This window comes from Gorilla gorilla, chromosome 5 (assembly GCF_029281585.2).
Source record: "Gorilla gorilla gorilla isolate KB3781 chromosome 5, NHGRI_mGorGor1-v2.1_pri, whole genome shotgun sequence".
NCBI lineage: Eukaryota > Metazoa > Chordata > Mammalia > Primates > Hominidae > Gorilla > Gorilla gorilla.
In genome coordinates this window covers 112,841,788-112,868,908 of record NC_073229.2, presented here as the reverse complement: position 1 = coordinate 112,868,908, position 27,121 = coordinate 112,841,788, and the positions used below count along the sequence as shown (strand labels likewise).

Genomic DNA, 27,121 nt, shown 5'->3' with positions numbered 1-27,121 from the left:
CTTCCACCTCAGCCTCCTGAGTAGCTGAGACCACAGGCATGCACCACCACACCTGGCTTGTTTTGTTTTGTTTTTTGTATTTTTAGTAGAGACAGTGTCTCATCATGGTGCCCAGGCTGATGTCAAACTCCTGAGCTCAATCTGCCGACTTCGGCCTCCAAAGTGCTGGGATTACAGGTGTGAGCCACAGCACCCAGCCCAGAATTCATACTTATTTTTATTTTTTTTTTTTTGAGACAATCTTGCTTTGTCACCCACACTGGAGTGCAGTGGCATAATCTCTGCTCACTACAAGCTCCGCCTCCCGGGTTCATGCCATTCTCCTGCCTCAGCCTCCTGAGCAGCTGGGACTATAGGTGCCCGCCACCACGCCTGGCTGATTTTTTTTATTTTTAGTTGAGACAGGGTTTCACTGTGTTAGCCAGGATGGTCTCGATCTCCTGACCTCGTGATCCACCCACCGCGGCCTCCCAAAGTGCTGGGATTACAGGCGCAAAATTCATATTTTAATAAAAGGGATGCATATCTAATATTTACTAACGAATTAGTCAAGTTAAAATTGTCACTATAGTAAAGACCAATTTAATTTATATTCTGTAAGTGAGACACTGAGGTGATTCTTTGTATTTTGGTTATAGTTCATGTTTCTGTCAGCATTTTGTAGAGAGTTCTATGAAGCTGAACTCATCCTTGAAATTTAGAATTGCCATAATTCTTTTTAATGTGGAATATAACAATCAGTCTTTCTGGGATCTGTAATTTCAAAAACAACAACATTTTTCTTTTTGATTGATCATAGCTATTATTGGAACAGCTGGTAACATGTGACATAGTACTATAATTTAGACTGAAAAAATTGATTTGTGAATTATATCCACTCAGCTTAAATTTCTCTGTTTCTAGTCTCCAGAGCATCTTTTGTACTTCTTTTTCTGCAGAAACGGCTTCTTAACATAATGTTCTTACATTTTCCCAGGGGAAGAGGAAAACTCCATAGTCAATTTTCTTACTTGTCTGAAGTATAAAAAAGAAACTCTTTACACAAAAATAGAGGGAAAAACAAAGTAAGATTCAGAATTTCCCAACACAGGAAATAAAAGATTTATTCCATTTAACCTTTTAACAAATGCACTTTACACATTTTGTGTGTGTGCGTGTGTGTACTTCAGGATTTCTGTTCATCCTGCAGTCAATGTCAAGGAGATGAGAATTTATGAATATGATGATTCAGATGATTTCAGATTTGAGACTAATTCCCACATAAATCATTCTCCCCTCTCATCTTTTGTAGGTAAAAGTAAGCCATAGAATAGTTTGTAGGATCATTAGATAACAAGTTAGGTAGGGAACTATTTTGTATTTAATGATTTCCCTGTTAAAATTCACTTTTCAACTATTTACTTAAGTATTCAAATAATAAATCAACTATCCATTTAGAATGATCAGGAAGGATCAATTTAGAGATTTTTTTTATTGTAAATTGACAAATTGTCATCACAATTACAATATTTATGAGGTACAAAGTGATGTTATATGTATACAAAGTAGAATTATTAAACCAAGCTAATTGACATTCTTCACTTCACATAATTACACTTTTTTGTGGTGAGCACGTTTGAAATTTGCTGTCTTAGCAATTTTGAAGTGTAGAATACACTGTTATTGACTGTAGTCATTATGCTGTGCAGTATATCCCAAAAACCTTTTTCTTCCTGTCTAATTGAAACTGTACACTTTGATCAACATCTCCCTGTTTCCCCCATCCCCTAACCTTTGGTCACCACCAACCGTTCACCTCTAGTCTATAAGTTAGATTCTTTTCAATTTCACATGTAAGTGAGAACATCATGCGGTATTTGTCTTTCTGTGCCTGACTTATTTCACTTAGCATAACATCCTCAAGATTCTTCCATGTTGTCACAAATGACAGAATATCTTTCTTTAAAGGCTAAATAATATTCCATTTGTTTATGTATACCACATTTTCTTTATCCATTCATCTGTCAATGAACATTTAGGTTGATTCCATAACTTGGCTATTGTGAATAGTGCTGCAGTAAACACAAGAGTGCAGATATCTCTTTGACATACTGATTTCAAATCCTTTAGATATATACCCAGAAGTGGGATTGCTGGATCATATCATAATTCTACTTTTAGTTTTTGGAGGAACCTCTATATAGTTTTCCATATGCATGTACTAACTTACATTCCCACCAATAGTATACAAAAGGTTTCTTTTTTCCTTGCAAAAACTGGTTATCTTTTGTCGTTTTGAAAATGTGGTGGTAGGTATGAGGTGGTATCTCATTGTGATTCTAATTTACATTTCCCTAATGCTTAGTGATATTGAACAATTTTTCATATACCTGTTGGCCATTTGTATGTTGTCTTTTGAGAAATGTCTGTTCAGGTTCTTTGCCCATTTTTCAATCAAGATTGTTTTCTTGCTTTTGAGTTTTTTTGAGTTCCTTATATATTTTGGGTATTAATCCCTTATCAAATGTCTGGCTTACAGATATTTTCTCCAAATCTGTAGGTTGTCTCTTCACTTTGTTGTTCTTTTGCTGTGCAGAAGGTTTTTAGTTTGATGTAAATCCATTTGTCTATTTTTGCTTTTGTTGCCTGAACTTTTAGGGTCAAATTCAAAAAATCATTGCCCAGACCAATGTTATGTAGTTTTTGATCTATTTTTTTTCCAGTAGTTTTACAGTTTCAGGTCTTACATTTAAGTCTTTGTCTTAGTTTGTTTGTGCTGCCACAAACAATACCACAGACTGGGCAATTTATAATGAACACAAATGTATTTCTCAGAGTTCCAGAGGCTGAGAAGTCCAGAGCAGGGGGCTGGTATGTTAATCAAGGGGCTAGTATGTGATTAGGGCCTTTGTGCTGGGCCATGCTGTGGTGGAAGGTGGAAGGGAGGAGAGAGAGGGAGAGAACCTCTGTCAAAAATCAATTGACCATAAATATGTGGGTTCATTTCTGAGCTGTCTATTCTCTTCCATTGGTCAGTGTATCTATTTTTATGGCAGTACCATGCAGTTTTAATTACTATAGCTTTGTAATACAGTTTGAAATTAGTAGTAGTGTGATACCTCCCACTTTATTCTTTTTGCTCAAAATTGCCTTGGCTATTCAGGGTTTTTTGTAGTCCCATAGGAATTTTAGAATTTTTTTTTCTATTTTTGTGAAAAATGTCATTGTAATTTCGATAGGGATTGTATTGAATCTGTAATCACTGGGTAGTATGGACTTTTAAACAATATTAATTCTTCTAATCCATGAACAAGGAGTATCTTTCCATTTACTTGTGTCTTCTGTTTCTTTCATCAGTGTTTTATAATTTTTCGTGTGTAGGCCTTTCACTTTTTAAATTTATTTCTAAGCATTTTATTCATTTTTTAACTATTATAAATGGGATTGTTGATTTCATTTTTGGATAGTTTGTTGTTAGGATATAGAAATGCTACTGATTTTTGTGTGTTGATTTTATATTCTACAACTTGACTGTATTTGTTTATTAGTTCTAATAGGTTTTTGTTTTTGTTTGGTAGAATCTTTGTAGCTCTCTCCATATAAGATCAGCAAGCATCGACAATTTCACTACTTCCTTTCCTATTTGGATGCCTTTTCTTTCTTTCTCTTGCCTACTTGCTCCAGCAAGGACTTCCAGTACTATGTTGAAGAGAAGTGGTGAGAGTAGTGGTCTTTGCTTTGTTCCTGATCTTAGAAGAGAAGGTTTCAACTTTTTATTGTTGAATATAATGTTATCTGTTGGCCTGTCATATGTGGTCTTTAGTATGTTGAGGTACATTTTATTCGTACCTATTTGAGAATTTTTTCTATCATGAAAGGATGTTGAATTTTGTCAGATTCTTTTGCCATAGCTAATGAGATGATCACTTGAGTTTTGTTCCTCATTTTGTTAATGTGGCTTATCACATTTATAGACTTGTGTATGTTTAACTGTCCTTTCATTCTGGGGACAAATCCTACTGATTGTGGTGTATGATCCTTTTAATGTGCTATTGAATTTGATTTGCTAGTATTTCATTGAGGAGCTTTGCATTTACGTTCATCAAGGATATTGGTCCATAGTTTTCTTGTAATGTTCTGTCTGGCATTGGTATCAGGGTAATGCTGGCTTTGTTAAAAGAGTTTGGAAGTATTTTCTCCTCTTGGATTTTTGGGAAGAGTTTGGTAGTATTATTAGTTCTTTAAATGTTTGGTAAAAATCAGCCTGAAGCCATCAGGTTCTGGGTTTTTCTTTGATGAGAGACTTTTTATTACAAATTCAATCTCCTTAGTTGTAATTGGTTTGTTCTAATTTTCTATTTCGTTATGATTCAGTTCTGATAGGTTATGTATGTCCAGGAATTTACCCGTTTCTTCTATTATCTAATTTATTGGCATATAGTTGTTCATAATAATCTCTTATGATCCTTTGTATTTCTAAGGTATCCGTTGTAATATCTCTTCTTTCATTTCTGATTTCATTTATTTGAATCTTTTTTTCTCAGTCTAGGTAAGGGTTTGCCAATTTTGTTTATCTTTTCAAAAAATCAATTCTTAGTTTCATTGATTTATTCTTCTATTTTCTAGTCACTAATTTTTAAATTTCTGCTTTGATCTTTATTGTTTCCTTCTTTCTGCTAACTTTGGGCTTTTTCTTTTTCTGTTTCCTTAAGATGTAATATTAGGTTGTTTGAGATCTTTTTTGCTCTAGGTGTTTATTGTGTTTATTTGTATAAATTTCCCTCTTAGAACTGCTTTTGCTGCATCTCATCAGTTTTGGTGTGTTGCTTTTTGTTTGTCTCAAGGTAATTTTTTGATTGCCCTTTTTATTTAGAATTATTTGCAGACTTATTTCGCTGTATGGTCTGTGAACAGCTGTAGATTTTCTTTTATATATATATATTTTAAACAAAATTTGAGAGATGAAGTCTGTATTGTTTACAGGTTTGAGGAATAATTGATTTATAATAAACTGCACATATTTAAAGTTTGCAAGTTAATCAGTTTTTACGTATGAAATCACTGTTCCCAGGATAAGATGATAAACATGTCCATCACCCCCAAAATTTTCCTTCTGTCTTTTTCTAATCCTTCCCTCTTTTCCTTCTTCCCTTTTTTCATATCCTCACTCCCTTCTCTGGCAATCATCTGCTGTTTAGTATTCATTTTCTATAAATTTATATCAGTGGAAACATACAATATGTGTTTTATTGAGGTAGTGTGTCTGGCTTCTTTCAATATTACATTCATCCATGTTGTCACATTTATCAATAGCCCTTGTTTTTTTTTTGCTGAGTATTATTTTGTTGTATGACTATATCACCATTTACTTATCCATTTACTTATCCATTTACTAGTTGATGGACATTTGAGATATTTCTAATTTTTGGCTATTATGAATAAATTGCTTTGAAACTTGGGTACAGCCTCTTTGTGGACATACAATTTCATTTATTTAGGGCAGGGGCTGGCAAATAACCAGAGAGCAAATATTTTAGGGTGTATAGGCTTGCATTCTTCCTTCTTGCACTGTGGTCTGAAAGCTCCAGGTAGTAAGCCAGAGTAGTCATGGGCTGCACTTCATTTGCCTCCTCTCTTTCAGTTATCACTGGCTTGCTCTACCTGTTGTTCAGTTTCTGAAAACCATCATTTTGTTGTGTTTGTGGTCTTGTAACTCTATCTTGGCTGAGTCTATACATTTTAATGTAGTTATGTTTCTTTTTAAAAGTTTAATGCATTTGTATTTAAAATCATTATGCTAAGATTATGTGAGATTTTTGTTTCTATATTATGTTTATGCAGTTCTTTACTAAGAAGGGGATGAATGACTTCAGGGTTTCCTGGAAGCTCATCTCTTAAAATATTCATCTATCACTATTAAAATATGTTAATATATCAATTAATATTGTACCCCTTGTTTAGGAGTCAATCTGTCTGTCTTACTGATTGCTTATGTTGGTTTTTTCTTTGTGCTTTTTGTATTATGTATTACAACCTTTTATATTATGAAATACAGTACCCATGTAGGAAGTTCATAAAACATAAATATACAGCTTAATGAAATTTTATGTAACTAACACCCATTTAATAACTACTTAGGGCAAGAGAAATAATATTGCCGGCATCCTAGAGGCCCTAACATGCCTTTTTTCAATCACAGCTTTCTCCCACCCAAAGATAGCCAGTATCCCAACCTCTGTGGTTTTTACTTTGCTCTTCTTTACACTTTTACTACTTAGGTAGTCATCTGTAAAATTAGTGTTTGCTGTTGCGTGGTTTTGATCCTTACATAAATATAACTGTATTAGTTTGTTCTTGCACTTAACTGTATTGGTTCGTTCTTGCATTGCTATAAAGAACTACCTAAGACTGGGTAATTTATAAAGAAAAGAGGTGTAATTGACTCACAGTTGTGCAGACTGTACAGGAAGCATGCCTAAGGAGGCCTCAGAAAACTTACAATCATGGTGGAAGGCAAACAGGAAGGAGGCACATCTTACATGGCCAGAGCAGGAGGAAGAGAGAGCAAAGGGGGAGGTGCTACACACTTTTAAACAACCATGTCTCGTGAGAACTCATTCACTATCATGAGAACAGCAAGGGGGAAATCCATTCCCATGAGCCGGTCACCTCCCACCAGGCCCCTCCTCCAACATTGGGGATTACAATTTGACATGAGATTTGGGCGGGGACACAAATCCAAACCACACTTTGCTCTTTGACGTGTAGCTTCTTTTGTTCAGTATTAGGATTTTGAAATTCATTCATGATGTTGTATGGAATTCATTCCTTTTCATTGGTGTATAATATTATATATAGGCACTTGATGGATAGCAGTTTGAGGTGCTTACCAGTAATAGTCAAACATAATGCACATGTACTTTAGGACACATGTATTCACACAAAATTGGAATTGCCAGATCCTAGAGTAGTCATATGTTCAACCTAGGAGATAATGTGTGTTATAAATTTCATCTACTCATTGGTTTCTTTCAGTCTCTAAATGATCTCATTTTAACTTTTTAAAATGTTATTTATTTATTTTTGAGATGGGGTGTCTCACTCTGTCACCCAGGCTGGACTGCAGTAGTGTGATCATAGCTTATTGCAGTCTCAAATTCCTGGGATCAAGCAATCCTCTCACCTCAGCCTCAGGTAGCTGAGACTACAGGTACATGCCACCATACCTGACTAACTTAAAAAAAAAAAATCATTGTAGACATAAGGTCTTGCTACATTGCCCAGGCCAGTCTTGAGCTCCTGGCTTCAAGTGATCCTCCCACCTTGGTCTCCTCAAGTGCTAGGATTATAGGTGTGAGCCACTGCCCTCGACCGATTTTTTTTTTAATTTTAAAATAATTCTAGACTTACAGAAAAGTTGCAAAAATATTTCATAGAGTATTCCTGTATATCTTTCACGTGGTTTTCCCCATTTTTAATATCTTACATAACCATAGGACATTTATTAAAATCTGAAAATAAACATTGGTACAATGCTATCAACTTATATACATTTATTGTTCTAATTTTGCCAGTTTCCCCAATAATATACTTTTTCTCATCTAGGATCCACTCTAAGATCCTATATTACATTTAGTTGTTGTGGCTCTTTCATCCAATCTGTGATAATACTTTCTTCTTGTTTTTCATGACCTTGATACTTTTAAAAGAATACTGGTCAGTTATTTTGTAGACTGTCACTTAGTTGGGTCTTTTGCATTTTTTGGCAAGAACTTATGAAAATAATGCTTTTCTCAGTGCATTATATGTTGGTAGTGAAGGGGGTGTGTTGATAAGCTTTAATACTGGTGATAGTTAACCATAATTACTTGCAGTGTTTCTCTAAAGTTGCTATTTTTTTTTTTTTGTAATTGTTACATGTTTTTCTGGGGAGAAACTTTGAGACTATGCAATATAATGTTTCTCACTAAACTTTCATTTTCTAATTTTAATACCTTTTGATGTTTTTTGCTTGCAACAATTATTACTGTGGTGGTTTTAAATTTCAGTTTGGTAAATATTTTAAATATTGGTGAATTTAAATTTTTCTCATTCTTTTTTCATGTATTAGGAGAAATTTTACTGTAAACAAGAACTGTCTCTTCTCATAAATTTATTTATATTGGTATAGACTTTTTTTTTTTTTGAGACAGAGTCTCACTCTGTTGCCCCAGGCTGGAGTGCAATGGCGCGATCTCGGCTCACTGCAACCTCCGCCTCCTGGATTCAAGTGATTCTCCTGCTTCAGCTTCCTGAGTAACTGGGATTACAGGCGCCTGCCACCTTGCCTGGCTAATTTTTGTATTTTTAGTAGAGACGGGGTTTCGCCACATTGGTCAGGCTGGTCTCGAACCGCTGACCTTAGGTGATCTGCCCACCTCCCAAAGTGCTGGGATTATAGGTGTGAGCCACCACGCCTGGCCTGGTATAGACTTTTTAAAAAATGTACTTGTTTATTTTTTATAGAGACAAGTTCTCACTATGTTGACTAGGCTGGCCTTGAACTCCTGGCCTCAAGCAGTCCTCCTGCCTTGACCTCCCAAAGTGCTGGGATTATAGGTGTGAGCCACCACACCTGGCCTATTGGTATGGACTTAAGAATAAAGTTGACCCATGAACAATGCAAGGGCACTGACTCCCTTGCAGTAGAAAATCTGCATATAATTTTTGACTCCTCCCCAAACCTAACTACTAATAGCTTACTGTTGACTGGAAGCCTTACCAATAACATACACAGTCAATTAACATGTATTTTGTAGTTACATGTGTTATACACTATATTCTTATAATAAAGCTAGAGAAAAGAAAATATTAAGAAAATAACAAGGAAAAGAAAATAAATATGCTATTCATTAGACTTGAGTGGATCTTCCTAAAAGTCTTCATCCTTGTCATCATTGTGAAGGCTGAGGAAGAGGAGGGGTTGTTCTTGCTGTCTCAGTGAGGACAGAGGTGGAAGAAATCTGCGTATAAGTGGACCTACGTGGTTCAAACCCACGTTATTCAAGGGTCAGAGCTGTATTTTATTTTATGGGTTATAATCCAATACTATAATTTTATTTTAGTGTTTTGATTTTGACCATTGGGAACTCTTTCAAGTTGGCTTCTGTGTCTTTTTGACACGCTTTCCATCATTTTTCAGTACTTCCTTACTTTCTAGTACCATAAGATGTTACAGAATCTTCTATTTTCTTTCCTCGGCCCAGGAATTAGCTGTTTCTCTAAGGAGCCCTGGTTTCTTTTATTGGTGAATGATAGTTAGAAATAAAAATCTAATCCTAGGTGTGGTCATTGCTTCTGGTTGTCATTCTAAGCCCTCTCTGTTGACAGAGCTAGGAATGTATCATATACTAACAAGCACCTACGTGTATATTTGTATTTATTTCTTCTTCCATCTGTCAGTATATTAAAAGGCATGAGGCCTTACTGATAGTCCTTATCCAACATCAAAATGTTAATTCTGTCCTTTCTCCTTTTCTTATTTGTAACTCTTTGTACAGTGAGAAACCTGCATCTCTTTATCCATGATATATTTGTTTGTTAAATCCTAGTATATATTTTCATAATTACTAACCAGTACCCATATGAGAAACAAGTTTATTGACTTAAGTACTGTGTTTGTCTACAGTTCTTTTTGTTGGTAGCCTTAGAGAATATAGTCAAAATACTATTTTCTGAAGTTACTTAAATTAGTTCCTTTTCGTCCCCATCCCCCTTCATGTGTATTATTCATTTGTAAATATAATTATTTTCATTCCTTTTTAGGTTCTCTCAACATACTGATTGATTTTAATTGATCGTTTGGTATATGAAACATTGTAATGGTTCTAAGTCCTAACTGTATAAAAAGATACTCTCATAGATATGTCACTCTTCACTCATCCTGCTGCCCTATTTTTATTCCCCCATGATTTCTACCTGTTTTCACCTATCCCTCATGGGAAACCAGTCTCTTTAGTTTCTGTTTTAGCCTTCCTGTAATTCCTTTGTACAAAGAAACAGACACATGAATGTTTTGTACTTTTTCTTTACCAAAGGATAGCATACTGTATATCCTCTCTTGCACCTTCTTTTTTTCACTTAACACAGTAAATATATCCTGGAAATCATTTCCTATTGGTAAGTAGAGATTGTCCTCATTTTTTACCGCTGCATATTATTCCACGGTGTGGATTTAACCGTAGCTTATTTAACCACTCTGCCATGTCTGAGCGTTTGGGTTGTCCTTAACATTTTGCAACTGCAAACCGTGCTGCAGTAAATAGCGTTGTGCATATGTATTTTTTAGTTTTTGGAGGTACATCTTCAAGGACATTGTCAGAAGGAAGATGACTGGGTCAAAAGCTAAGTGCATGTGTAGTTTTGCCAAATTTCCCTCCAGACGGGTTATACTAGTTTGCATTTCCAATAGTAGTATATGAGAGTGTCTGTTTTCCACAGCCTGGCCAGCAGAATGTGTTGTCCGTACCTTTTAATTTTGCCAATCTGGTAAGTGGGAATTGTATCTCAGTGTTGTTTTAATTTGCATTTTTCTAGTTACAAGTGAGTTTGAATATTTTTACATATGCTTAATGTCCATGTTTTATATTTTTGAATTATCTTTTTAATGTGTTTTTCCCATTTCTTCTCAATGTTTAAGAGTTCTTTATATATTAAAGTTAGTAGTCCCTTTTCTGTGGTATATGTTACAAATATTTTCTCCCAGTTTGTCAGTTATCTTTTGACTTTGTTTATGGTGTTTTTTTGCCATGCCATTTAAAAAAAATTTACATAGTACGATTTACCAACATTTTCTCTTATTTCCTTGTTATATCAAGATTGAAGAGGAATTTACTCAGGTTTTCTTTTAATACTTGTAAGGTTTCTCCTTTTTTTGTACTTAGATTCCCAATCCATTTGGAGTTTATTCTTGTGACTTGTGCAAAGTTTGGATCTTAGTCTATCTCTTGATAAACATAAATTATTAATTTTAATGTAGACAGATATACCAGTATTTTCCTGTATGGCATTATTTTCATCTGTGTGGATAGCCAGTTATCCCTGCACTGTTTATTAGAAAGATTATCCTTTCACTTCTGCTCTGCAGTGCCACCTTTGTTATAAATTCAGTGCCTATGCGTAGGTCTGTTTCTAGGTTCTCTGTTCTATTCTACTGACGTACTTGTTTGTCCTTACGTCAATCACATTTTCATTATTGCTAAAGCTTCATGAGAAGAAGTCTTGATATCTAGTAAGCAAGTCCTCCTACTTTGTTCTTCTTTAGGATAATTTTTAATATTTTTGTTGTTTTGCTTTTTCTCATATATTTTCGAATGAGCTTATAAAGTTTCTCATACAAATTCTGTCAGGAGTTTTTAGATTGCATTTAATATATAAATCAGGCTGTGAACATTTTATGTGGTAACAGTGTTGTAATTTCCTACCTATGAACATGTTGTATTCTTTCATTTACTTAGGTTTTCTTAAATTTCTTGCAATAATGTTTGATACTTTTATTAATTAAGGTCTTTCACTTCTTTTGTTAGTTTTATTCCTAGATTAAAAATATTTTTTATCATTTCATTTTGAATTGGATCATCCAGTTTCATTTTTTGACTGCATGTTGCTGGTAATACAACTGCTATTTTTCTCTAATTGATCTAGTATCCAGGAATCTTATTATAAATTCATTGATTAATCCTAATAATTTTTCTGCATTTTGGGGGGAATACATATGTATATATATTATGTTTATGAATAATGTGAGCTTTTTTCCCTCTAAACCTTAGATCATGTTTTTCCTTGCCTTAATACACTGGCTAGGACCTCTAGTACATTGTTAAACAAAAATGGTGATAGAAGGTGTTTTTGCATTCTTCTCCATCTAAAATTTTAAAATTTCCCCATTAAGTGTGTTTCCTCTAGGATTTGATTTATTTATTTACTTAGATCATTTAGATAAAATTGAAAAAGTTAGCTTCTCTTCCTTATTTGCTGAGAGTACTTATACAAAGGTGTTTAGTTTTTTCAAATACCTTTTCTGCCATTATAACAATACAGTCTTTCCCCCCATCCTGTTTCTCAGGTAATTACAATGGTGAGTTATTTAATATTAAATGATTTTTAGAATAAACCCAATTTGATGGTTTTCTTTGCTTCTTTTTTCTTCCCTTTCCCCTTCCCTTCCCTCTTTCCTCCTTTTCCCTCCTCATCCTCCCCCCTTCTCCCCTCTCCTCTCTGAAGTTGGCCTATATTGTATGTTTCGTTTCTTATACTTCAACATTGCATTTTTTAAAAAAATTGATGACATTTTCATAGGTCTTTTTCCACATTTATGGAAAATTAAACAAAGTGCAGAGATTTCCTAGATACCCTTTCTCTTTCAGCATACAGTTTCCCTTATCATGTTGCACTAGTGTGGTACATTTGTTACAATTGATGAACAAATTGGTTATATTATTAACTAAAGTCCATAGTTTCCATTGGGTTTAGCTGTGTTTTATAGTGCTATGGATTTAGACAGATTCATGATGTTCAGATGATATCAACCATTACAGTATTATACAGACTAGTTTTCTGCTCTGAAAATTTCCTGTGCAACATCTATTTGTTCCTTTTTTCCTCCCCCGATCTCCTGGCAATCACTGATCTTGCCGCTATAGTTTTGCCTCTTCCGAATGTCATATAGCTAGAATCATATAGTATGTAGTCTTTTTAGATAGGCTTCATTCACTTAGTGATATTCATTTAGATTTCTTCCGTGTCTTTCTGTAGCTTCATAGTTCATTTCTTTCTTTAAATAGACTTTATCTTTTAGAGCAGTTTTAGGTTCATAGCAAAAATTGAGCAGAAAGTACAGACAGTTCTCATATGCTACCTGCCCCACACATGCATTGCCCTCCCCCACTATCAGTACTCTGCATCAGAGTGCTACATTTATTAGAGTTGATGAACCTATGTTGACATGTAATTATCACTAAAGTCTGTAGTTTGCATTAAGGTTTACTCTTGGTGGTGTTTTGACAAATGTATAATGACATATATCTAGCATTATAGTATCATACAGAATGGTTTCACTGCCTTAAAAAAATCCTTTTGCCTTTCTCAGAATATCATATAGTTGGATCATACAATATTTAGGCTTTTAAGATTGACTTCTTATACTGTTACTTTCCTCTGTGTCTTTTCATGGCTTGATAGCTCATTTATTTTTGGCATTGAATAATATTGCATTGCCTGTGTGTACCATCATTTATTTTCCCCTATTCAAGGACATCTTGGTTGCTTCCAAGTTTTGGCAATAATGAATAAAGCCGCTATAAACACCCATGGGCAGGTTTTTTGTATGGACATACATTTTCTATTTATTTGAGTAAATACCAAGGAATATGATTATTGGGTCATGTGGTAAGGGTATATTCAGTTTTGTAAGAAACCACTAAACTGTCTTCCAAAGGGGCTATGCTATTTTGCATTCCCACCAGCAATGCTCGTGAGTTCCTGTTGCTCCACATCCTTGCCGGCATTGGTGGTGTCAGTGTTCTCGATTTTGGCCATTCTCATAGGTGTGTTGTAGTATCTTACTGTTACTTCAGTTTGTATTTCCCTAATGACATATGAGACTTGAACATCTTTTCATATAACCACTTGCTATCTGCATATCTTCTTTTGTGAGGTGTCTGTTCCAGTCTTTTGCTCATTTTTAAATCAGATTATTATTTTTTTCTTTTTCTAAATTTTTGTTTTTAGAGACGGGTTCTTGCTGTCACTCAGGCTGGAGTACAGTGGTGCATTCATGACTCACTGTAACCTTTAACTCATGGACTCATGAGATCCTCCTGCATCAGCTTCCTGAGTAGCTGGGACTACAGACACATGCCACCATGCCCAGCTACTTTTTATACTTTTTGTAGAGACGAAGTCTTGCTATGTTGCCCAGGCTGGTCTGGAACTCTTGGCCTCAAGTGATCCTCCAACCTTGTCCTCCCAGAGTGCTGGGATTACAGGCATGAGCCACCATGCCAAGCAAACTTGTTTATTTTCTTACTGTTAAGTTTTAATAGTTTGTTGTATATTTTGGATGAAACTTATTTTTCACATGTCTTTTGAAAATATTTTTTTCCCAGTCTGTGGCTTGTTTTCTTATTCTCTCTGAATCCACATTGCATTTTGTGTCCATGTCAAAGTTATGCTAACTTTATAAAATGAATTGGGAAATATTCTTTTCTATTTTCTGGAAAAATTTGTGTGTAATTAGAATTAATTTTGGTAGAATTTGCTGGTGAATTTGCTAGACCTTTTGCTTTGCTTGCTTTGTGGAGTAATTTAAAATTGTTTATGGGAGACATCTAAGATTTTCTATTTTTTTTCTTGCGTCAGTTTTAGTGCATTATATTTTTCTAGGAGTGTCTCTATTCTGACTTTTGAAACTTGTTGGGATAAAAGTATTTATAATATCCTCTTATTATTTATTACTACATTTAGGCTGTTTTCTTTTTTCTTTGTACTACTGATTATTTGTGTGTTTTCTTTGTCAGCCTCATTCAGAATCAATTCAATTATTGTCTTAGAAGGAATAGTTTTTAGTGTTTTTGGTACTCTCCAGTGTGTTTTCCATTTCATGAATTTCTGCTAATTGTTATCTCTTTGCTTCTATTTTTGTTGGGTTTCAGTTACTGTTATTTTTCTAATTTCTTGAGGTGGATACTTAACTCATCAATTTCTATAAAGCATTTCTTCTTTTTCATATATATATATTTTGGATTGTAAATTTCTTTATAACTTGGATTTAACTGCAACCTACAAGTTTTGATATATTGTTATTTTGCTATTCGGTTGAAGACATTTCGTAATTTCAATTATGATTTTACCTCTGATCTATGGGTTATTTATAAGTACACTTCTGTCTTTACAGACATGGAGATTTTTCTGGTTTCTTATATGTTATTGATTTCTAGCCAAGTTATGTTCTGAGGCTATGATCTGCATTATTTTATTTGTTCAAAATTTGCTTTATGTGGGAGGAAGGAGAGGATCAGGAAGAGTAGCTAGTGGATGCTGGGCTTAATACCTGGGTGATGGGATGATCTTTGCAGCACACCATCATGGCACATGTGTACTGATGTAACAAACTTGCACATTCTGCACACGTACCCTGGAACTTAAAAGTTGGAAATTTTAAAAAAAGGAAAAAAAATTTGCTTAATGGAATACACTTTTTAAATTTACATCCCACTAGAAGATTCAAAGAGTAATGTAGACCTTATCAATGATATGCATTTTCTTAAGTTGAAGATGGCACTACTGATCCTACTATATTCAGTGTATTTGCTTTCTATTTGTTTGGTTGTTTGTTTTCTAATAGTAGATGTATTGGATGTAGTCTGGTCTTTGGATAACTTGCTAAGCAGTGGAATTTTATGTAAGTCAGTATTCAAGGTGCTATAAGTTGTTTCAAGGTATTTTGTTGCAATTTAAAAATATATCTGATAACGGGTACTATAGTTATGGCTTGTAGATAGAACATTTAATTTTGAGTTATTTAGCTTATTTTTAGAAAGAATCCCTTGCTCCTTTTAAACTTTTAATTTGAAATAATTACAGACTCAATTTACTTTTAAAGCAGTTTTTCTGTGTTTGATGTATCATCAATATTGGGTGAGTGAAGTTCTTTTAAATGTTTGTTCTATTACCTGACAAGTTTTACTTTCTTTTATGAGAAACTTTTGTGGAAACAATTTTGGGGCTTTCTTTTCAGAATAGATATTGGTTAATGTTTGTGTTTGGAAAATTGAAAGCAAAATGGATATTAGTCTTGCCTATTAACTTCTAAAGCTGTGATAAATTGTTTTTGTCCAACAATACCTCCTTATTGCTACTTTCCAAAACATCCTCTTTGGTAGCCACAGTATAGAAGTATTTAGTTGCAAGCAAATATCTTACAGTTGTTAGCATTTGTATAAAGGTTATGGTAATGTTCGCCTAACTTAAGGGCAAAACAATTACCTGGTACCAAGTGAGTTAGGGTTTCTATTTTAAAATATACATATAAATGTGTTTATTAGTGCTGAATTAATGCTTTACTCTGGGAATTTAAAATGTGTGATTGCTATATTGTATATAAGCACCGTGCATGATGAAGTGGTACATAGTACTTGACTATAATTACATATACAGTTTGTTAAAATAATTTTTGAAAGTTAAAAGTATTTAAAGAAATCCATTTTAAAAGTGAGAATTTGTGTTCTCAAAGTATTATCTTATGCATAGCAGGCCTTTAAATTATGACACATGTTAAAATCCACTCAAACAAAGGTGGTAATATAATATATGGTAAGGGATAATGAATAAGAAAGAGCAGTGTTTTTTAAAAGTGAAATATGCATACATACATATATATGTGCCAACTGATATATTTAAGAAATTTCTTATTTAGGGAAAGGTAGTTATTAGGCAAGTTGGAGGGAGGGACACACTAAATAGTATATTGGCAAACTTCCTGAAATGCATATGCATAGTAATTTAGAGGCATATTGATTTTTAAATGTCAGGCAGCTTTTATTCTTTTCCTTTTCTAGCATCTATTTGTATGAACAGTGACTGTTCCTGCTGCTAAAGGAGGTTTTATCAAGCTTTCTGTGAACATTTGTTATATAGGAAATAAATTAAACTACTGCTATATATAACTAACATTCAGCTTCTGATACCAGCAATGATTTGGGAGCGATTGAAAGTTTTGTTGATTAATTTCTTATTTGTCAAATGATGGGCCAAGAAATTCTCCATTTCTTAGATTAGGGGACATTTCCTATTTGAATCTACTAAACAAATGCCTTTAGTCGTGTTTGTAACCATCAACAGTATGTTTCAAATTATGATGTCATCACTTACATTCCAAATGTAAGAAAAACTTTTTGCTAAGTTGGCTTAATTCAGAATTGTATTTAGCAGCTATTAATATTCTCTTAGTGACCCTTTAATACTTTGTAGGCTTTTTTTTTTTTTTTTTTTTTGGGATAGAGTTTCGCTCTTGTTGCCCAGGCTGGAGTGCAATGGCGTGATCTCGGCTCACTGCAACCTCTGCCTCCTGAGTTCAAGCGATTCTTCTGCCTAAGCCTCCTGAGTAGCTGGGATTACAAGCATGTGCCACCACACCCGGCTAATTTTTGTATTTTTAGTAGAGACGGGGTTTCTCCACGTTGGTCAGGCTGGTCTCAAACTCCTGACCTCAGGTGATCCCCCCTCCTCGGCTTCCCAAAGTGCTGGGATTACAGGTGTGAGCCACCACACCTGGCCTATAGGCTCTTATAGAACGTAGGGGACAGGGGATATTCCCAGGAGACTAAATATCTACCTTATTTCATAGAATCTAAGTTGCTTTGAGACTGCTTTCGTGGTCCTAGTAGACCATGTCAATGAAGGGTAATCATACAACTACCTCACAACAATCACCTGGTTATTATTATTATACCACCTAGCATCACAGACATTTCAATTTCAGAGAAGTTAAATTATGAATAAATGTATATCCTGGAATTGTTGAAGTAGGGTTTTGAAATCACTAACAGAATTTAAAAGAGATGGTTACGATAATCTTGTGTTCTAATTTTCTATGATTATATCAGTATGGCATGCCGAGAACTTTTTGATTGTTTTGAGTTTGCAGTTGTTGTTTAGTTTTTTGTTTTGACTCTAGATACCACACAGTGTTCCATTCTCAGATTCATGCAATGGAATTTATAGTCATCCTAGAGATCATTAGAATTCTATTATGTTAAAAGGCCATTAACTTTTAATGTTGAGACTCTGAGAAGTGACGTTGCATAGTTCCTCTGGGCAAGGAATATGGGCAGTTTTTTTCTTCTTCTTTATGTGTAATCGTGTTCAGACTGGAGTTGTATCCATTTATTCACAATGTCCATTATGAAAAGATTTGTGATAAAAGAAAGATGAGATATATCTACATTTAGGTCAGTTAAACACAAGAATATTTAATTATGTCCTTCCTATACCCTGTACCACTACCAGTTCCTTACATACTCCACAAGCACAGTTATAATGATAGTATTTCTTCATTCTCAATGTTTCATTGCATTTAAGAGAGATGGGCATATTAGAACTGTGGGAATAAGAAGGAAGGGATAATGCAGAGACCATAACCATTACCATTTTTTAATATTAGACCTCTATTTGGTTTGATTTTTATTTTCATGTTTATTGTTCTATAAGAAATAAGTACATCTTTTAATATGACTCCATATTGCGTGCAAAATAAAATATATGCCATTTGAAATTCTTCATGGTTAATTTGAAACTTCTTTTGAGTTCTCGTCTCCAACTAAATTATTTCTTACTCTGTCCATACTTGTGCCCTCTTTATCTCAAATCTTTTTCTCAGGACATTGTGTAAGTTTCTCCCTTTGTGTACCCACTCTTCGAGTGAGGCTAATCCCAAATCCCATCTATTCAAACTTTTCCAGATCCCTTCATAGCAAATACCTTTATTCCACTACTTTCCAATGGTGAGTTTCTCTGTTATACGCCTTATTGGAGGGTACCTTTTGTTAAGGTTATAGGTATTTGTCAGGTTTTCCTGTTAGATTTTGGTACTGATATATTTAGGTTTATATTATCTCCTGTACAGTGCATAGTGGTGGTGCATCATCATACAGGTCTTCATCCTTGTTATCTTCACGTTGACTAGGCTGAGAAGGAGGAGGAAGAGGGGTTAGTCTTGCTGTCTCAGTGGTGGCACAGGCAGAAGAGGTGGAAGAGGTGGAAGGGGAGGCAGGAGAGTCAGGCACACTCAGTGTAACTTTTATTGAAAAACGATCCCTATGTAAGTGGACTCATGCTGTTCAAACTTGTGTTATTCAAGGGCCCTCTGTAATTTTGTTAGAATTACTAATATATTAGAGTGTTCTACATTTTTCATTCTCAACATTTTACTGATTATTATTATTATTTGAGATGGGGTCTCGTTACATTGCCCAGACTAAAGGGAGTGGCTATTCACAGGTGCAGTCATAGCACACTACAACCTTGGACTCCTGGAGTCAAGCAATCCTCCTGCTTCAGTCTGTCGAGGTACTAGGACTATAGGCACACACAACCACACTTGGCTCCCATTATTTTCTGAAATATAAAATTATTTATTTTCTGGTTACTCTCTCATAGTGTGAAAGATAAAAATAATTACACAGTTATTACTTTTCTCACAGCATCCATCTAATATATTTTATAGTATATCTATATTATATCTATTATTCAAATTTTGATAATTATACAACCTTATTCATAAGAAGGAGTATTTTATAAATAATGCTTTTTTTTCTTTGTAGGTTACTTCCTCAGAATGTTGGCCTCCTGTATGTTGGAGGTTATGAAAGACCCTTTGCACAGATCAAGGTATGTTTGTTCATTTTCAGTGTACTTTTCCTGGATGTTCTCTTATCTAGAATCCATCAAAACCTTGCTAATAATAATCAACATATAAAAATATTGTGTTCCAGCACTTTGGGAGGCCAAGACAGGTGGATCACTTGAGCCCAGGAGGTTGAGACCGTGCTGGGAACCCTGTCTCTACAAAAAGAAAATTTTTTTGTCATTAGCCAAGTTCAGTGGCATGTGCCTGTAGTCCCAGCTACTCTGGAGGCTGAGGTGGGAAGATCACTTGAGCCCCAGGAGTTTGAGGCTTCAGTGAGCCGTGATCACACCACTGTACTCCAGCCCGGGTGACAGAGTGAGACCCTGTCTCAAAAAAAAAAAAAAAAAAAGTGAACGTGAGGTGATAATTTCATTAGCTTTTGCATATTTCTGCTGAAGAAATCTTTCAGCTTTTCAAAGGAATTGATTATTTTAATATTCTTGCCATAGTAAAATTGACTTTGACCGAAACAGTTCAGTGATTCATTTAGAAGAGTACATTTAGAGATTAATCTTTGAGATCATCCCTTTTGCCATTAAAAAGATGTTTACAAGTCGGGTACGGTGGCTCATGCCTGCACTACCAGTGCTTTTTGAGGCCGAGGTGGGAGGTTCAGGGCTGGAAGATTGCTTGAGCCCAGAAGTTCAAGACTAGCCTGGGCAGCATAGTGAAACCTCATCTCTACAAAATAGTAAAAAAAAAAATTTCACTGGCCATGGCAGTTGTCCCAAGTTTTTGGAAGGTGAGGCAAGAGGATCGCCTGAACCTGGGAGGTCAAGGTTGCAGTGAGCCATGATCACACCACTGCACTCCAGCCTGGGTGACAGAGTGAGACTCTGCCTTGAAAAACAAAAATGTTTTTAACAGCTTTATTGAGATCTAATTGAAGAACAATAAACTGTACAATTTGATAAATTATGACATGCTTGTAGTTGTGAAACCATCACTGCAATCAAGATAATTAACATTCATCACTTCAGAAAGTTTCCTTTGAAATTTCCCCCTCCTGCCCTTCCTTTTTTTTTTTTTCCTGGTCTCCAGGCAACCAATAATCTGATTTTTGTTATTATAGATTAATTTGCATTTTCTAGAGCTTTATATAAGTGAAATCATATAGTGTATATTCACTTGCTCTCTTTTTTGCCTTCGTTCACTCAGCATAATTATTTTGAGATTCATCCACATTATTGCACTTATCACGAGTTTATTATTTTTTATTGCCAAGTATCAGGTTGGTGTAAAAGTAATTGTGTTTTTTTGCCATTAGTAGTATGGCTATAGCACAGTTTGATTATCCTTTCACCTGCTGATGGGCATTTGTGTTGTTTCTAGCTTGGGGCTATTACAAATAAAGCTGCTGTGAGCATTTGTGTATGAGTTTTGCATAGACTTATGCTTTTCTTTCTTTTGGGTAAATATCTAGGAGGGGAATGGCTGGGTCACGTGGTAGTTGTATTACATTTCCGTAATGACTGAGATTCTTTTCGTGTATTTTTTTTCCATCTGAATCTAGTGAAATGGATGTTCATATCTTCTTTTTTTTTTTTTTTTTTTTTTTTGAGACGGAGTCTCGCTCTGTCACCCAGGCTGGACTGCAGTGGCGCAATCTCGGCTCACTGCAAGCTCCGCCTCCTGGGTTCACGCCATTCTCCTGCCTCAGCCTCCCGAGTAGCTGGGACTACAGGCGCCCGCCACTACGCCCGGCTAACTTTTTTTGTATTTTTAGTAGAGACGGGGTTTCACCTTGGTCTCGATCTCCTGACCTCGTGATCCGCCCGTCTCGGCCTCCCAAAGTGCTGGGATTACAGGCGTGAGCCACCGCGCCCGGCCCATATCTTCTTTAGTGAAGTATTTCTTCAAATCTTGTTATTTTAAAATTGGTTTTTTTGCTTGCTTACTGAGTTTTGAACATTTTTTATATCTTCTGGATATAAGTCCTTTATCAGATTTGTGATTTGCAGTTATTTTCTCCCAGCTATCGTTGTCTTTTCATCTCTTAACAGTGTCCTCAAAGAGCAGTTCTTAGTATTGATGAAGTTCAGTTGATTTTTCTTTCATGGCTCATGCTTTTGTTGTTGTATCTAAGAAATATTTTCCTAACCCAAAGTCACAAAGATTTTTCTCATATGTATTCTGCTAGAAGTTTTATACTTTTAAGTTTTACATTTAGGTTTATTGTCCATTTGAGGTAATTTTTATAGAAGAGTCAAGTATGGATTGATGTTCTTTTTTTTTTTTTTCATCTTTTTTTCCAGAATGTTACTCTCAAACATATTTTTTTCCAAGATGTGGATATATAGATGTTCCAAAACCACTTTCGAAAAGAATAAAGACCTTACAGCTTTGTTGAAAATCAGTTTATCCATATATGTGTGAATCTATTTCTGAACTCTTCCATTCCATTGACCTATGTGTTTATTCCTCTACCAATAACCACAGTATATTGATTGCTGTAGCTTTATAACAAATCATGAAGTCAAGTAGTATAAATCCTCCAACTTTGTTGTTTTTCTATGTTGTTTGGCTAATCTAGGTTCCTTTCATTCCCATATGAATTTTTATAATCATCTTGTCAGTTTCTATAAAAATCCCTGTTCAGATTGTGATTGGGATTGTGTTGAATGTATAGATCAGTTTGCAGAGAACTGAAATTTTAGCAGTATTGAATATTCCAATTCATTAAGGCCACATCGCTCTCTAGTTATTTAGTTCTCCCAGCAATATTTCGTTGCTTTCAGTATATTGGTCTTAGACATTTTTCAAGCAAATTTATCTATTTTGTATTTTTTATGCTATTATAAAAGTTTTCTTTTAAATTTTTTTTTACCCTGACACTTGGGCAGGATTTAATTTTAATTTCTGATTGTTTAATGGTAGTTGCTAGTCTGTAAAAAGCTGATTTTTTTTTTCTTTTCATGTATTGGCTTTAAACCCTACGATCTTATACTCGATTATTAGTTCAGTAGCTTTTATGTAGATTTCATAGGATTGTCTACATAAATGATTGTTCTCTACTAATAAGGACAGTTCTCCTTTCTGATCTTGATGCCTTTTATTGCTTTTCCTTTTTTAAAATTTTCTTTTTTATACAGAAAGGGTCTTGCTCTGTTGGCCAGGTTGGTCTTGAACTCCTGGCCTCAAGCAATCCTCCCGCCTTGGCCTCCCAAAGTAGTAGGATTACAGGCATGAGCCACCACCCCTGGCCTGCTTTTTCTTTATTGCACTGACTAAATCCTACAATACAGAGTTGAGTAGAAATGGCAAGAACAGACATACTTGTCTTGCTTCTTATCTTAGTGGGAAAGCATTATTTAATCTTTTATCAAAAATTGTTTTTATAGTAATATTAGTTGAGGGTTGGTTAATTGATTCCATTAAGCTTTGTTATAAGAAATGAAAAAATATTAGCATTCAAGGCAATTTATAAAAAGGAAAGAGTTGAGACACTCAGTTTTGTTTTTGTAACTTTCTGTTAATATTTTCTGAGAAACCTATAATTTTTTTTTTTTCTTCTGAGACGGAGTCTCACTCTGTCACCCAGGCTGGAGTGCAGTGGCACAATCTCGGCTCACTGCGACCTCTGCCTCCTGAGTTCAAGTGATTCTCCTGCCTCAGCCTCCCGAGTAGCTGAGATTACAGGCTCGCACCACCACGCCTGGCTAATTTTTTGTATTTTTAGTAGAGCTGTGGTTTCGCCATGTTGGCCAGACTGGTCTTGAACTCCTGACCTCAGGCAGTCCACCCACTTCAGCCTGCCACAGTGCTGGGATTACAGGCATGAGCCACTGCACCTGGCCAGAAGCCAATACATTTGTTTTGTGATTTTCTTGTTGTTGTTACATAGTTTTCTGATTTTTTTTTTCACATTTGTTTCTTGGCTCCATGTGTTATTTTTCTTCTATCCATTTGAGAGTTGTGAGTTAAAACTCCTTTCCACCTGCTTATATGACATATTTTTATGTTTTGAAAAATAAGGATTTTTCAGAGTAGACTAAGGCTAAATAGAATATGCAAGATACTTAATACTGAAGATGTTCAGTCATCATATCAACATCTTTTTTTTGAGACAGAGTCTTGCTCTGTTACCCAGGCTGGAGTGCAGTGGCACAATCACAACTCACTGCAGCTTACTGCAGCGTTGGCCTCTCAGGCTCAGGTGATCCTCTCACCTAAGTCTCCCAAGTAGCTGGAACTACAGGTGCATGCTACATGCCTGGCTAATTTTTTGTGGAGATGGGGTTTCACCATGTTGTCCAGGCTGGTCTCAAACTCCTGGACTCAAGTGATCCACCCATCTCAGCCTCCAAAAGTGCCGGGATTACAGGTGTGAGCCACCATGCCTGGCCACCACAATATCAACATTTTTAAATGAAAAATCTTATCTTAGTTACCATAGCATTAGCACCTCTTTAAATAACTCCATTAATTTAACCTAAATCTAAACATTCTCTAAAGTTCATCATTAGGATCTTGAATTATGGAACCTCTTGACTTTTCTAGTTCCTTAAATAATGACAAGTATTCAAGTACATTTTTGTCTTCCATTTTTAATATCCCTGTAACATGAGGGGAATTGGCAAGATTCTCTTCATAAACCCCCCTCACTATCCCATTCACCGAATTCATCAGTATAGCCAGGAATCCTAATAGGTTTCAGCAGGAACATTTCTGACAGCTCAATATTTTTTTGTCCAATGATTTGGAAAATCCTGTTTCTCTTTATTAGAGCTGAAGTAACTAAAAAGAGAGAAGCTTATCTGATATATTTCAGTAAGGAGAGAATTTTTTGTGTGCATGGTGTGAGTAACATGGTGTCTCAAAAGCACAGTCTCAGAGTTATGTGTATCGGAGTGGTAGTTGCCCTACCACTTACCTGATTTATTAACATAACATTTTCTTTATCTGCACATTTCCTAACAAGCTCGGTGACAAAAGTCAATCTTTTGTCAATCCTTTATGCCTGGATAATCAATCCTGTAGAAAAAAGTTCATGATTTTAGGGTGTCCTTTTCCTTTGATGTTGTTGTGGGAAAGGTTTCTTTCATTCACTGTTAAAAGATCCTTATCCTTATTAATTGTTGAAGTTCTTTCATAATTCCTATGGCTCCAGCAAATTGCATGCATATTAATTAGAATGTAAGTTAATGGGATAACAATTTTAAAATCATAGTTCAAATGTTTGACACTAGATTATAAAAGTAAGGTTCATTTCCTATGTTGGCTTGTACCTGACTTGTGAATATGAAATACCAGTATTTGTTATGTTCACTTTTTTCCCATTAAGCTAAATGTAATGATAATATGTTGTGTCATAAATATGAGATATAACCTTTTAAAAATGGAGACTGCTTTGCTTTTCTTAAGAACATATTGGTTGTTGATTTTTAAAATTAAATCAGGATACGAAATTGTTCACTTGATCATGGAGGAAAAGACATTCTCGTTCATTAACATCCCAGGACTTAAGTTCCTCAGTGTGGGTGGCTTGGTGTTGGAGGCAGTGTTTGCTAGAGATATTTTACAACTATATTTCTAAAAACGAGCTCCATTTTATAAAGGTCAGAAAGAGAAAAGAAAGAACACAAAAAGATAATAGATATTAGGCCACATGTTAAATGAATTCAGAAATTTGCTATAGCATGCCAATAAGTATCTGTACATCTGTACTGTTAGTATTAAATATATAAAATGGAGCATTACAATTATTCCTACAGCTGAACACACACACACTCTTCCATTATTTACTCATCTTTTAGTTTTAGTTTTCTATCTAAGCCCTACATAAAGATATAAATATGTGTAAACTTGGGACTTCAGCATAGTCTTAGACTGGTGCATCTTCATGCTAGTTTCAGATTTCATTGTGGTTAGGGGAAGTTATTTCAACTTTTTTTGAAAAATTATTACTTCAATAGGTTTTGGGAAACAGGTGGTGTTTAGTTACATAGATAAGTTCTTTAGTGGTGATTTCTGAAATTTTGGTGGACCCCATCACCAGAGTAGTGTACACTGTACCCATTGTGTAGTCTTTTATCCCTCACCCTCATCCCACACTTCCCCCTGAGTCCCCAGAGTCCATTATATCATTCTTATGGCTTTGCATTCTCACAGCTTAGCTCCTACTTATGAGTGAGAACATACAGTGTTTGGTTTTCCATTCCTGAGTTACTTCACTTAGAATAATGGTCTCCAACTTCATCCAGTTTGCTGCAAATGCCATTATTTTGTTCCTTTTTATAGCTGAGTAGTATTTCATCATATACATATATATGGAGCATTACATTTATATATATGTGTGTATACATTTATATATGTGTATACATTTATATATGTGTATATATGTGTGTGTGTGTATATATATGTATGTATATACATTTTCTCCTACTCTGTGGGTTGTCTGTTAATTCTGTTGATTATTTCTTTTGTTGTACAGAAACTTTTTAGTTTAATTAAGTTCCATCTGTTTATTTTTGTTTTTGTTGCATTTGCTTTTGGGTTCCTGGTCATGAACTCTACCTAAACCAATGTCTAGAATAGAGTTTTTCCAGTGTTATTTTTTAGAATGTTTATGATTTCAGGTCTTAAATTTAAGTCTTTAATCTGTCTTGAGTTGATTTTTTTATAAGGTGAGAGATGAGGATCCAGTTTCATTTTTCTACCTGTGGCTTGCCAATTATCCCAGCACTGTTTGTTGAATTAGGTGAATCTCAGCACTTTTTCCCACTCTGTTTTCATTTGTTTTGTCAAAGATCAGTTGGCAGTAAGTATGTGGCGTTATTTCTAGGTTCTCTGTTCTGTTCCATTGGTCTACCTGCCTGTTTTTATACCAGGACCATGCTGTTTTGGCAACTATATCCTTGTAGTATAGTTTGCCGTTGGGTAATGTGATGCCTCCAGATTTGTTGTTTTTGCTTAGGCTTGCTTTGGCTTTGCAGGCTCTTTTTTTTATTCCATATGACTTTTAGGATTGGCTTTTCTAGTTCTGTGAAGAATGATGATGGTATTTTTATGGGAATTGCGTTGAATTTATAGATTGCTTTTGGCAGTATGGTCATTTTCACAGTATTGATTCTACTCATCCATGATCATGGGATGTGTTTCCATTTGTTTTTGTCATGTGTGATTTCTTTCAGCAATGTTTTGTAGTTTTCCTTGTAGAGGTCTTTCACCTCCTTTGTTAGGTATATTCCTACATATTTTATTTTATTTGCAGCTGTTTTAAAAGGGTTGTCTTCTTTATTTGATTCTCAGCTTGGTCACTGTTGGTGTATAGCAGTGCTACTGATTTGTGTACATTAGTTTTGTATCCTGAAACTTTACTGAATTCATTTATCAGATCTAGGAGCTTTTTGGATAAGGCTTTAGGGTTTTCTAGGTATACAATCATATCATCAGCAAAAAGTGACAGGTTGACTTCCTCTTTACTGATTTGGATGCACTTTATTTATTTCCCATGTCTGATTGCCCTGGTAGGACTTCCATTACTGTAATGAATAGAAGTGGTGAAAGTGGGCATCATTGTCTTATTCCAGTTCTCAGGGGGGATGTTTTCAACTTTTCCCTGTTCAGTATAGTGTTGGCTGTGGGTTTGTCATTGATGGCTTTTAGTACCTTAAGGTGTAGCAGGAACAGTCGCAGACAAAACCTCTTAGACACTGGTTCTATGAAGGAAGAGGCTTTAATCAGCTGGGAGCATTG

At 35.1% G+C, this 27,121-nt stretch overlaps 1 protein-coding gene across 2 annotated transcripts in view; it reads left to right on the top strand.

Moving 5' to 3' along the window:
- Positions 1 to 27,121, top strand: part of RNGTT (RNA guanylyltransferase and 5'-phosphatase) — a 350,620-nt gene that overhangs the window by 262,501 nt on the left and 60,998 nt on the right. For both annotated transcript variants that reach the window (XM_019030091.3, XM_055391168.2), the window contains one exon: positions 19,338 to 19,404. In XM_019030091.3, the coding sequence (XP_018885636.2) occupies positions 19,338 to 19,404 (67 nt within the window). The remainder of the gene's footprint in view (positions 1 to 19,337; positions 19,405 to 27,121) is intronic.